The sequence below is a fragment of the Solea senegalensis genome, linkage group LG8, assembly GCF_019176455.1.
Source record: "Solea senegalensis isolate Sse05_10M linkage group LG8, IFAPA_SoseM_1, whole genome shotgun sequence".
Classification (NCBI taxonomy): Eukaryota; Metazoa; Chordata; class Actinopteri; order Pleuronectiformes; family Soleidae; genus Solea; species Solea senegalensis.
The window spans coordinates 8951107-8962650 of record NC_058028.1 but is presented as its reverse complement, the minus strand read 5'-3'; the positions used below and the strand labels follow the sequence as shown (position 1 = coordinate 8962650).

At 42.5% G+C, this 11544-nt stretch overlaps 1 protein-coding gene across 2 annotated transcripts; it reads left to right on the top strand.

Annotated features, from left to right (window-relative positions):
- The first annotated feature begins 109 nt into the window (after nt 1-109).
- LOC122772981 (heterogeneous nuclear ribonucleoprotein U-like protein 1) lies at nt 110-10589 on the top strand. 2 transcript variants are annotated; one of them, XM_044031331.1, is made up of 16 exons: nt 110-191; nt 695-1008; nt 2314-2595; nt 2763-2985; nt 3077-3150; nt 3350-3489; nt 3911-4010; nt 4096-4208; nt 4319-4585; nt 4859-4981; nt 5058-5186; nt 6880-7048; nt 7815-8084; nt 8868-9013; nt 9108-9386; nt 9651-10589. In XM_044031331.1, the coding sequence occupies exons 2-16, from the start codon at nt 717-719 to the stop codon at nt 9765-9767; spliced, it is 2724 nt and encodes a 907-aa protein (XP_043887266.1). In that variant the 5' UTR covers nt 110-191; nt 695-716; the 3' UTR covers nt 9768-10589. The 2 variants fall into 2 exon arrangements, with proteins under 2 accessions (XP_043887266.1, XP_043887265.1); XM_044031330.1 differs by having other exon boundaries at nt 9105-9386.
- The last annotated feature ends 955 nt before the right edge of the window (nt 10590-11544 follow it).

Genomic DNA, 11544 nt, shown 5'->3' with positions numbered 1-11544 from the left:
TGATCAGTGACTTAGATATAAATTGACATCGTTTACATGCAGGAAGCAAACCAAAGCAGATGCCGCTGAACCGTCGTTCATTGGCCAATCCATGTAAGCGAGTTCAGTCAACTTCCGGTTTGGGTTTGCGACTGTAGTAGCTCATTCAACATTTTATCACTGCTGACCCGCGCGAACTGGCGTGAGAAGAGGTAGGCCTTGTTCGTATTTCTGTTTTTATTTTGCATATTGACTACATTGGATGTTGTGCAAATAGCGCACTGGGTGTACTTGTTCGATGTTTAAATGTGTTGCATGATTACAGCGTGCATATTTTCGGAGTTGGAGCAACTTGTCCTGCACCGGTTGGCCTTAGATGTACTGCCGCTTGGTTAAGAAGGCTAGTAGCGTTAGCCACGTAGCAACAGCCCGACGTTAATTATCAGCCACAGCAAATTATCCAGTGAATGTTGACTCTTGCTAGCGGTTATGTAAACGTACGTTGTGTGCAAACTTGTCTGTTCTGGTTTATATTTTGCAATTTAATGTGGTAAATGCTCCAGTGGCCGTGCTCCGCTGCTAACCTAGCTAACCAGCTAATGTAGCATGTTTGGCTAGCGCGTAACCGTATTTATGTTAACGTTTCCGGGACGCGGCGTTGTTTCTACGCATGGCCATTTTCATCTTCCCATGTGCTTTTCTTTCGACAAAACAGTTGAAGAAACATCTGAGGCAAAATGAGTGTCGACGTGAAGAAACTGAAAGTAAACGAGCTAAAGGAGGAGCTGCAGCGCCGCGGCCTGGACACCAAAGGCCTGAAGGCGGAGCTGGTGGAGAGGCTGAAAGCTGCATTGGAGGATGAGGATGATGCACCGGCCGATCCTTCGACTGATGCCTCTGGTGATGCCCCGATTGATGCCTCGGCCGATGCCCCGGTTGATGCCTTAGAGTCAGCGACAGAGCAGGAGACTGAGTGCGACCAGGACGACGAGGAAAACCAAGATGGAGAGAATGCTCAAGAGCAACAAGGTAAACACTGCTGATTCTCCTACACGATGTTTCATTCTTTCACCAGACCACTTGAGGGGACCCAACTGTTGCTTACACAGTTCACAATTTGGAAAACAAGTTCAAGCTTAATATAAAGCTGTTTTATTAGTTGGAATAGCTAAATCAGCCTTTTCCAGGAGGTATGTTTGATAATTGAGCCATAACTCCATGTGTATAATGAGCGTAAGTGGCCCACATCACACCACTCCAGAGCCAATCTCTTGATTAACTACATTAGTTTTCCCAAACTTTGTATATGTTCTGCCTCCTTTTTAAAGATGGCAAAGAGTTGTGATGTAAAATATATGCTGAGGGCACATTTCTGCATGCCATAATGCCTCACTGCTTTTACTGTAATTTCTCTAAATCCTAATATTTTGATTGTGGTAAAGCAGTGATTCCTATGAGATGTTTGACAAATTAATTTCAGTGTTGATTTTACGCACATCAATGTAAATAAATATGACAACTCAGTATTGCTAAAACCCAACTCTGGGTCCCAACCCGGTCTCTGGGAATGACTGTGTTGGACCATCATGTGATACATTTAAAAGAAGAGTGCACCCTCAACTCATTAAATTAGTTTTATTTCTCGTTTGTTATCATTGTATGCAGAAGTTTAGACAGATGAATGGACAGCCACTTAATTTGAGTGATTTGAAAGGTGCAAGGCTCTCTGTTGCAGACTGTCAACATAAATCTGCATGTTGCCATGTTTGCTAGATCGGTTTTTGGACCATGCCATACTTAATGCATTCATATGTGTGCAGATGTTGTAGACATCTGCTCCATTCCGCACAGGTCCACACTGACAAAATCATGCATAGCTCTAGTTTGATTCCATGTGGAACATATGTTTCCTGTAGCACAACACTTTGCAGTCCAGTTGGTTGTACTTTGTTGTTTTGGTCCAAGGAGACAACTACGAATACTTGAACCATCCTGTGGAATAGAACCTAAGATTGAGTTTGCATGCATGAAATGACTAATTAAGTATGAACAGAACGGTTGGCTTATACATGAATTTAAAAATACAGAAAGTTCTTGCAGAATGCTGAAGATTTTGTTTTTCACTGATTTTATTCTCACAATAATATGACTATTATGACAGCTTTTTCTTGCAAAGTCTGACCTACTGTAATGTCCATTTATGTATTTGAAATGCTTTTGCAGACGAGTAGGTTAATGGAAGAAATGGTCAAAATGAATGTCCATGAGTGTTTGTGGTTCTGCATTTACATGCCTGAGAGAAAACAAACTTATGAATGTTTCTTCCATTTGCAGAAGAGGCTGAGGATTTGGGTGGTGGTGATGATGATGATGATGATAATGGAGATGGTGAAGGTGACGTCCCAGACGATGATGATGATGAGGGCAGAGATTCAGGTGGCTACTATGAGGAGGAGGAGGCAGAGGGCGAGCCTTACGGAAGTCACCAAACCTCAGACTCTGGTCACAGCATGCCTGACTTCACGGCAGATGTCGACATCGATCAGTCTGACATGATGTCAGAGGAGCCGTCTGAGCCTGTGCTGAAAGTGGAGGAAAATGCTGAGACCAAACCAGGTGAGTTTGAAACTGTTTTCTACACCCTACATGTGTGTAATATACACTATTTTAAGGATTTTGAACTTTTTCTCCAGTATTGCATTACTGAATACAGACTTTATTCTTGCTTACCCTAGATTGTAAAGTTGTAACACTCAACAAATGGCATGATTTCACTGTTCTAGACACTGTTGCAGACACAAAAGTAGAGATAAAAACAGAAGATGAGCCCGAGGCTGTTGCAGACAGAGAGCAGGAAATCAGGGAGACGGACCAGAAATCCGAGGGAGATGGCACAGTTCAGCCTGAGCAAATCAAAGTGGAAGATAAGGGAGGAAACTTCAGCCGCAAGAGACCATACGAGGAGAGCAGGGGCTACGGCTATTATGAAAACCGTGAGGAGAAGAGGTAAGCTGTTGTTCTCAACAACCGCAACAATAGTAAACACCATTTAAAGTGATTTAAATGTTGGTTAACTTCATACTCTCCTGATGCACAGGTCTCGTACACCACAGCCCCCTGCTGAAGACGAGGAAGAGAACATAGACGACACTCTTGTTACAATTGATACATGTAAGTAAACGGAACAACCACTGCATTGTGGAACATTTAGATCACACATTAGTAGGATATGTCTTGTTACCTTATCTGTGCACCTTGAAGTATTATTGATGGTTATTTGGACATGGAGAGGATTTTCTACAAATTAGACCAATTATGTTTTAAAGCAAACATGGCTTGTTTTTATTTAAAAACTGTGATCCCCCCCCAGACAACTGCGATCTGCACTTCAAAGTGTCTCGAGATCGCTACAGTGGATACCCATTAACCATTGAAGGCTTTGCTTACCTGTGGGCTGGAGCCAGAGCTTCACACGGTGTTGATAAAGGTCGCGTGTGTTACGAGATGAAGGTAAAGTACACAGAATGAATGTTCCCAGGTGATTTTAATGCTGGGTAGTGTAATATGTGGATCCATTTATATGACTTGGCTTGCCATTCTTGCAGAGCGGGAGAATTTTAGTAGATCATGGCACTAGTGTAAATGTATATTTCTATATACTGTGAGGTTCCTGACAAGTGAAAGCCAGGTATTTTTCCTTTTTTAATATTCCCATTTATCAACATAATAAGGGTCGTTGTGGCAAAGCTGAGAAGCTGATAGAGAAACAGTATGTTGAATACATCAGGGAGGATGCCACTCTCTGTAAACCTATGTTTAGGTTTTCCTGTTATTAACAGTTTGGGATGTTTATACCATTAAAGTTTAATTATAAGCTTTTTAAGAACTTTTTTCTATGTTTTTTGATCTAATTTTTTTTCTGATGCATCAGATCAACGAGGAAATACCTGTCAAGCACCTGCCCAGCAGCGAGCCAGATCCCCATGTGGTCAGAATTGGATGGTCCCTCAACTACTGCAGCACTCAGCTTGGTGAGTGGGGTGTCTGTTGGAACAATTGAGATGCTGTTTGATGTAGATGAGTCTGTGCTCTAAGTTCCCCTCTGTTGTGGTTCAGGTGAGGAGCCCTTCTCCTATGGATATGGAGGAACAGGGAAGAAATCGGACGACTGCAAGTTTGCAAACTTTGGCGAAAAGTTTGGTGAAAATGATGTTATTGGCTGTTATATCGTAAGTTCTGGCAACAATTACTGTTCTTACTATTTGCAGCATGTTTTCTCTTCATAACTTTTGATCATTCAGTAACACTAATTTCTTATAATGCGTTGTGACTTTATTAGGACTTTGACAGTGGTGACGAGGTGGAGATGGGCTTTTCTAAGAATGGAGTGTGGTTGGGTGTGGCTTTCCGGACAACCAAGGAGGAGTTGGCTGGCCGTGCTCTGTTCCCCCACGTGCTGGTGAAGAATTGTGCTGTGGAGTTCAACTTTGGACAGCGGAGGGAGCCTTACTTCCCTGCACCTGAGGGATATACCTACATCCACGATCTGGAGATGGAGCACAAGATCAGAGGCACCAAAGGACCTGCCAACAAATCTGAATGCGAGGTAGGGCAGTGTTGAAATGGAAGAGAATTATATGGTAATGCTGTAAAACATGAGTTGAACTCACAGCCCACAAGAGGGCTGTAAACACTTTAGCATTGTTTTTAGTATATTTAGAGCTGGAGCACAGAGTTATGTAAAGAACTTGAACATGCATGAAAACTCCCAAGAGTGGTCTTAATACATTTGGATTCATAAACACAAGAAATGGCTTTCTAAGGTTAAAGGTTAAAAGAAACCCATTTTCTTCATTTGCGTGTCTTTTTTTTTTGGTAGATTTTGATGATGGTTGGGCTTCCTGCCTGTGGAAAGACTACTTGGGCCATTAAGCACGCAGAGGCAAATCCTGAGAAGAAGTACAACATTCTGGGCACAAACGCCATCATGGACAAGATGAAGGTGGGTTTGGGACACAAACACAACACAAATGCACAACTGCGTGCACAGTATGTCATTCCACTGTTTTGTTCTGCAGGTGATGGGTCTGCGTCGCCAGAAGAACTATGCCGGCCGCTGGGATGTTCTGATTCAGCAGGCCACCCAGTGTCTGAACAGACTGATCGAGATCGCTGCCCGCAAGAGGCGCAACTACATCCTGGACCAGGTACTGCCCTCCCAACCACACTCTGCTCTCATTCTCGCCACAGTCTCAGTGCCCTGATGATCAATCTCTCTAATGGAATATTTATTTATCTTTCAGGGTGGCTCTGTGTATTATAGACTAGAAGAAGCATTGTTCACCCTCTTGTCACTTGCTTGTCATGCATTGTTAAAGAACTTTATTAATGGCTCTCATAAGTGACAGAATATGTCGTGTTTTCATTCCTCAGTATATTCGCACTTGCTATTTCTTGTCATAATACAGTATTGTTTTGTCTTGTGAATTTCAACAATGTACAAGTAAACCATGACTTTGTAAAGATGTTGAGAAACAAGTAAGCTCTGGCTGGTGAGTAAGAAAAATGCCTTCTGTTGCTAATTTTAATAAGACAGAGTTGATAGCTTTGCTTAAAAAAGCTATTTTTAAAGTGAGATACATGGAACTTTAGAGTGTGTGTTTTAATAAATTGACCCTGAAGGTAAGTAGTGACTAACAGCGTCTAGATTTTCAGGTCCTTGAGGTCAGCAAATGTGTATAAAGGTAGGTGGGTCTGGTGGTTCACTGGCTAATCAGTGGATTCTGTGAGTATGTGCAGGTAGGTTATATCTGTCTGTTGTTGTCTATGGGGACTAGAGTTCGTATGAAGATGAGGTAAGTTAAGGTAAGTGTTTGGGGGACCCGTCAGAATAGGGTTAGTAGGGCTTTTTTTTCTATTAAAGTTGATTGTGGATTGGTTTCGAAAAGAAGAATTATAGGTGTTGTATGATCATATTGAAGCATTTACAGAAACGAAATGTGTGAAGGCACGTTGCTAAGTAGTCAAATTGCACGGTGGTATAAGTGAACCTATTCTAGTTTTATTCCGTTCATTCATCATTGATTATATCAGTCAACGTAGAAATCACTTGTTGCTACTTTGATATGTCTGTTGTCTCGTAACTACTGGTGAGAGCATGTACTCGTGATATTTGTCTGAATTATGAATGTAACCTGTTAAGAAGCTGAACTTAGTGGTAAAGATATTTGTATGGTTGAAGTATTGGTAATTTTGTCGGCTATTTCCGAGGACTGGCGGCAAACGGAGCCAGTTTTTCTGAGCAAATGTCATTTTTTCCATCTTTACCTGAACAACATGTGAGAAACCACAGCTACGGTAACGTGTCGAAGCCACATATTTGGAGAACTACGTTTAGCATCACCCTAATGTTCTGTTTACACCGCTCATTGCAGCATTGTATCCTGGATTTGTTGATGATTTATTTAGACCTGGTGTCAGGAGTTGAGTTTGTTATTAATTGTCCAATGTCAGCTGGGATTAGTTTCACCTTCACCGTCCCCATTCAGAGGACAGGTTGTAGATAATAGACGGATGGACAGATAGTGATTGAAGCTCATTAAAATTGTCTAAGCTAACTGATAACCAGTGCTAGTTGTAGCTAGTTAAGATTTCATTTGTGGGCTGGGTCCTCCATTACCAACCATTAGCAGCCACTGGACCTGTGGATGCGTAGACTGTGAGGTAAGTCTGAAGAGTGACAAGAGGCCATTAGTACTTGAGAAAAAACCGTAGACTTGACATCCAAGTCAAACCTCTGTCACTTCATTATTGCAGGGTTCCAGCTTCCTTCCAGTGGAAAGCTACTACAAGTAAACAATAACAAACAAGCTTCTACCTCTTTCTTGTCACCATTGCTAGACAAATGTATATGGATCAGCAAGGAGACGAAAAATGCGTCCTTTTGAAGGTTTTCAACGCAAGGCTATTGTAATTTGTCCCACGGACGAGGATTTAAAAGAACGAACATTAAAGCAAACCAATGAGCAGGGGAAGGATGTGCCCGATCATGCTGTTTTAGAAATGAAAGGTAGGAACGCTGTGGAAACAACAAATAAAACACCAGATCTACTTTTTTTACTTTTTCTATGTGTTGTCTCTAAAATCAAACTTGGACGATGCCCCCCCCTCCCCCTATCATAGCCTTTGGTCAGATATCAGACCTGGACATTTTGTAAAACAGTCCACATTAATTTGATTCTAGTTTATTTTTGCCCTCTATCAGCCACTTGCCATTCAGCCTATTTCTCATGCACTGCAAACTGAGACCTGGGCCCTTGCTGAGGCCATGTTACTACTCTAGAGATAATTTTGCACAGTTGGCTTCCCCGAAGTGAATATTTTTAAATGCTAAACTTCCAAGCAATCACCAAGTTGTTGGAAGCTGATGTGTAATAGCTTTACATCAGCTGCCCTTGGTTTGCAGTGCTGTTTACTCTTCTCACCAACCTTCTAGTTGTCCTATTTTGTCCCTCTCCCCACCTCTTCTGAAGTCTCCCTCCCTCCCTCCTTCCCCTGTGTCTGCTTAAACAAATGTTTCCTCCGTCTTCCCCTGGAGGTGATGTTTGTTATTTCACCCTGCCCTCTACTTTTTTATCTATCTGCTCATAGTGTTTCCTCTGCCTCTGTATGGTAGTAATTGTTTTTCATTTTGTCTTCCGGTGGTGTGGCTGCTCTGGTCTTCACTACAAATCCCCCACCCCTCTCTTTCTCTCTCCTCTCTCCATCCATCTCTTGCTGGATGGGGGCGTCTCTGTTCACTCCTCCTCCTGTGGTCAACTCTTCTGTTCTCCAAGCCAACTTTACTCTGCCCGAGCCTTGCGACTTCCTGGAGGCGGTGACGTATGCTGAGGTGCAGCAAGACGAGGCTGAGAAGCTTCTAAAGCAGTACAATGAGGAGGGCCGCAAGGCTGCCCCGCCCCCTGAAAAGCGCTTCGACAACAGGCAGGCTGGCTTCCGTGGCGGCCGCGGCAGTGGTGGCAGCTTCCAGCGGTATGATAACCGCGAGGGCTCCCGCGGCAGCTACCAAAATCGCAGTGGTGATGGAGGCAGTGGATACAGAGGAGGTGAGCAGCGCACTTTGTACACCTTCATATAATGGAAAATTCAAATAGTATAAATATTTTAAGAGCAATTTAAAAGAGTTGTTTTTGCAGCCACATGTGTATTGGTTTTTGTAGCCGTAGTACATATTTTTTATGTGCTTTTGGCAAGGGCCTTACTTTATAGAAGCTGCCATCTGTAGAAAAGCAATTTGAATACTGACCTCTGCGATTTGGACAACATGAGAGGCACTAACTGTATGACTTGCATGGTAGGGTTGCAAATTACGTATAGTTTCCTTAATCTTTGAGCTGAATTTGTAATAAAGGATAGTTGGCCAATCTTTAGCTATATATCATAGGCATGTCTTTTTTCTTAATTGAAATTTTAAACATTTTACATTTGCAGCACAAAAAACAAGTCTCTTCCTTGAAGAAGCCCAGTGAACTTTGTAGTGAGGAAATGTTGGTTTTCTTTCTGCTAGTCAGTGGGGTTCACTTCCAGAGGAGAGTTTGCCACAGTTCTGTAGCCTCACTGTCCTGACAGAGGCCGCTTCCACTAGCTTCTCTTCCATGTACTTGGACATGCTTTCCCAATTACTTAGGTGATTTGGTTGATGTGTGCCCTCTGTTGGTATAAGTTGTAACTGCACTGTATGTGTGATCCAGAGGAATTAAACACAGCCAGAAACAGACAGATGTTGCCTTTTAATTAGTTATTTACTTAACGGTAAATAATTCAAAAAGTCACTAACATCCTCACTACATGTATTGCTCTTTTAACATTACTTTCTGTTCATGTGGCAGGCTACAATCGTGGCAGCTACAACCAGAGTCGCTGGGGCAGCAGCTACCGTGACGGAGGATCTGATGCACGCAGCAGCTATAATCGCAGCCAGCAGTCGGGAGGAAACTACAGTCGCGTGCAACCTTACAAGGGAGGATACAATCAGGTATGAAGCCATGACTTTTTATTTGTGAAAGGTGAGGTGATGACAAAAAACAAACACGGCTTCTGAACACTTCCTTCCTTTCTTCCTACAGCAGCAGGGCTACAACCAGAGCTACAATCAAGGGTACAACCAAGGCAACTACAACCAGAATTACTACAGCAACTACAGTCAGTACCAAGGCTACCAAGGTCAGAGCTACAGTCAGGCACCCGCCACTGGACAGGCATACAGCCACCACCAGCAACAGCCTGCGCAGCAGCAACCACAGCAGCAGCAGCAGCAGCAGCAGCAACCACCACAACAGCAACTGCAGCAGCAGCAGCAGCAACAGCAGCAGCAGCAACAACAGAGCTACAATCAACAGTATCAGCAGGTAAAGACAATCAACATTGTCTTGTTCCCTCCTTTTGCCTTTGTGGTGGTGGAGGGAGTGATTGGGCTGTCGGTGGGCGTAGCGCAGTGTAAACTGCAGCCATGAGCACTAGGACTGTTACACTGACGAGTCGTCTCCATGAACCTTAAACTAGAACGTATTTGTCTGAAATGGGTGTTTAAATACAGACGTAGGAATGGATTATGTGAAATCAAGGTTATCATGTGCACTGACTGGTGTTTGTTCTCTCTTTCAATCCTCCAGTATGCTCAGCAGTGGCAGCAGTACTACCAGAATCAGAACCAGTGGAACCAATACTACAGCCAGTACGGCAGCTACCCTGGACAGGGCAGCCATGGCTCGTCCTCTGGTTCCCAGTAGCTTTGCACCCTCCCCACATCTGTACCTGTGTCGTCCACCTGTGTCCTAAACACCCGCGTCCATTGCATTCAAACTGATTTTTGTACAGTTCAACATTAAGTCACCAACCACAACTGTCTCTCTGTCTGGTTTTAACACCGTATCCTCACCAGTGTCAACACAAACTGTATAATGTCTCTTCTATATTTTTTACTGAAAAAAAGTCTTACTCTGAGCAGTGATCGTGAGGTGGTAGATGATAGTTATCCAAAACAGTTAATGGATGTTCTCTATATGCAGCAAATGTGGATGTGTGTTGAACTGCAAACCACATTTCGAACAGGTTGAAGAGGTAACTGGATTTCTTGGATGATGAGTGTGAAAACGGTGAAAGGGCAGGAAAAATACAGCAAAGCCTAAGTAATTTCAAATGTTTCCAGAAACTTAAAAAAAGAACAAAATGCATGCTTTTTATCTTAATGGCCCCCTTTTTCCTCATCTTGCTTTTTTTATTTCCCTCTTACAGAATGAGAACATTTTATTTTAATTATGAAAGGTTTTTTTTAAAAAATAGGTGTTGAAAATGTAGTATTTAAGCATTAATACAGTCTCTGATTGAGAGGAGTTTGCCACTCTGGTTAAATAGTTGTATGTGCTGTGTTTGCTTTTTTTGTTTTTCTTTTTAAAGATCACATTGTGATTGCTGTTTATTGAGTCGTGTAGTTAAACCCCAGTCAAACCCTTTTTTCTTTTTTACCTGAAAATGAAAAACCTGCTCACGGCCAGTTACCCGAACTGTCTTTTTGTCTTTATACAATAAATGCAATTGTATACGCCTGTAAATTTAGATGTCGTCCTTTTTTATCTTCCTTTTTTCATTGAGTTTGTTGAGACACAACAGCACACAGTGAACAGTTTTATTGTCATTGAAGTATTCTTTCCTCCTTTTTCAGCAGAATGAACAAAACAAAAAACAACACGATAAAAATAAGACAAAATTGGAGCACACAGTGTTCCAGCACAGTCTGGCTGAACCAGGATACATTTGAATAAAAAAACAACAATGTTGTCAGGGCAGGAAATTAACATTTGCTTATTAATGTGGTTCGTGAATTGGGCTTCACAGACTAACGAGAGAAGGATATTAGCAGAGTCCTTTGTTACAAGGATGATCATTGACACAAATCAGATAAAAGTTTTCACATGGAAATCTAACAAGAATGGCCCAGTGTGTAAAATTCATTTCATTCATTTCCACTATGTGGACAAAAGTATTGGGACGTCGATCAGGCATAGCTTTATGACCACAAGGTCATCATGACAGGTGAAGTGAATAACACTGATTATCTCTTCATCATGGCACCTGTTTGTGGGTGGGAACTAAGTGAACATTTTGTCCTCAAAGTTGATGTTTTGGAAGCAGGGAAAATGTATTTGTTACGTCACTCTGTCCTCTCTACTTTTAAGGCTTTGAGCGAGTTTGACATGGGTCAGAGCGTCTCCAAAACTGCAGCTCTTGTGTGGTGTTCCCAGTCTGCCGTGGTCAGTATCTATCAAAGGTGGTCCAAGGAATGAACAGTGGTGAACTTGTGGCCAAGGCTCATTGATGCACGTGGGGAGTGAAGGCTGGCCCGTGTTGTCTGATCCAAATTGTTTCTCGAATTACTGAAAAAGTTAATGCTGCTTCTGATAGACTACACATTGCAGTTTGTTGCATATGGTGCTGTATAGCCACAGACCAGTCCACATGCCCATGGTACTGACTCCTGTCCACCGCCAAAAGCCCCAACAACGGCCA

Coding starts and splice junctions, on each gene's coding strand:
- LOC122772981 (XM_044031330.1), top strand. CDS start 717: ATGAGTGTCGACGTGAAGAAACTGAAAGTAAACGAGCTAAAGGAGGAG. Junction 2,986..3,076: donor GAAAACCGTGAGGAGAAGAG/GTAAGCTGTTGT, acceptor CCTGATGCACAG/GTCTCGTACACCACAGCCCC. Junction 4,586..4,858: donor CCAACAAATCTGAATGCGAG/GTAGGGCAGTGT, acceptor TTTTTTTGGTAG/ATTTTGATGATGGTTGGGCT.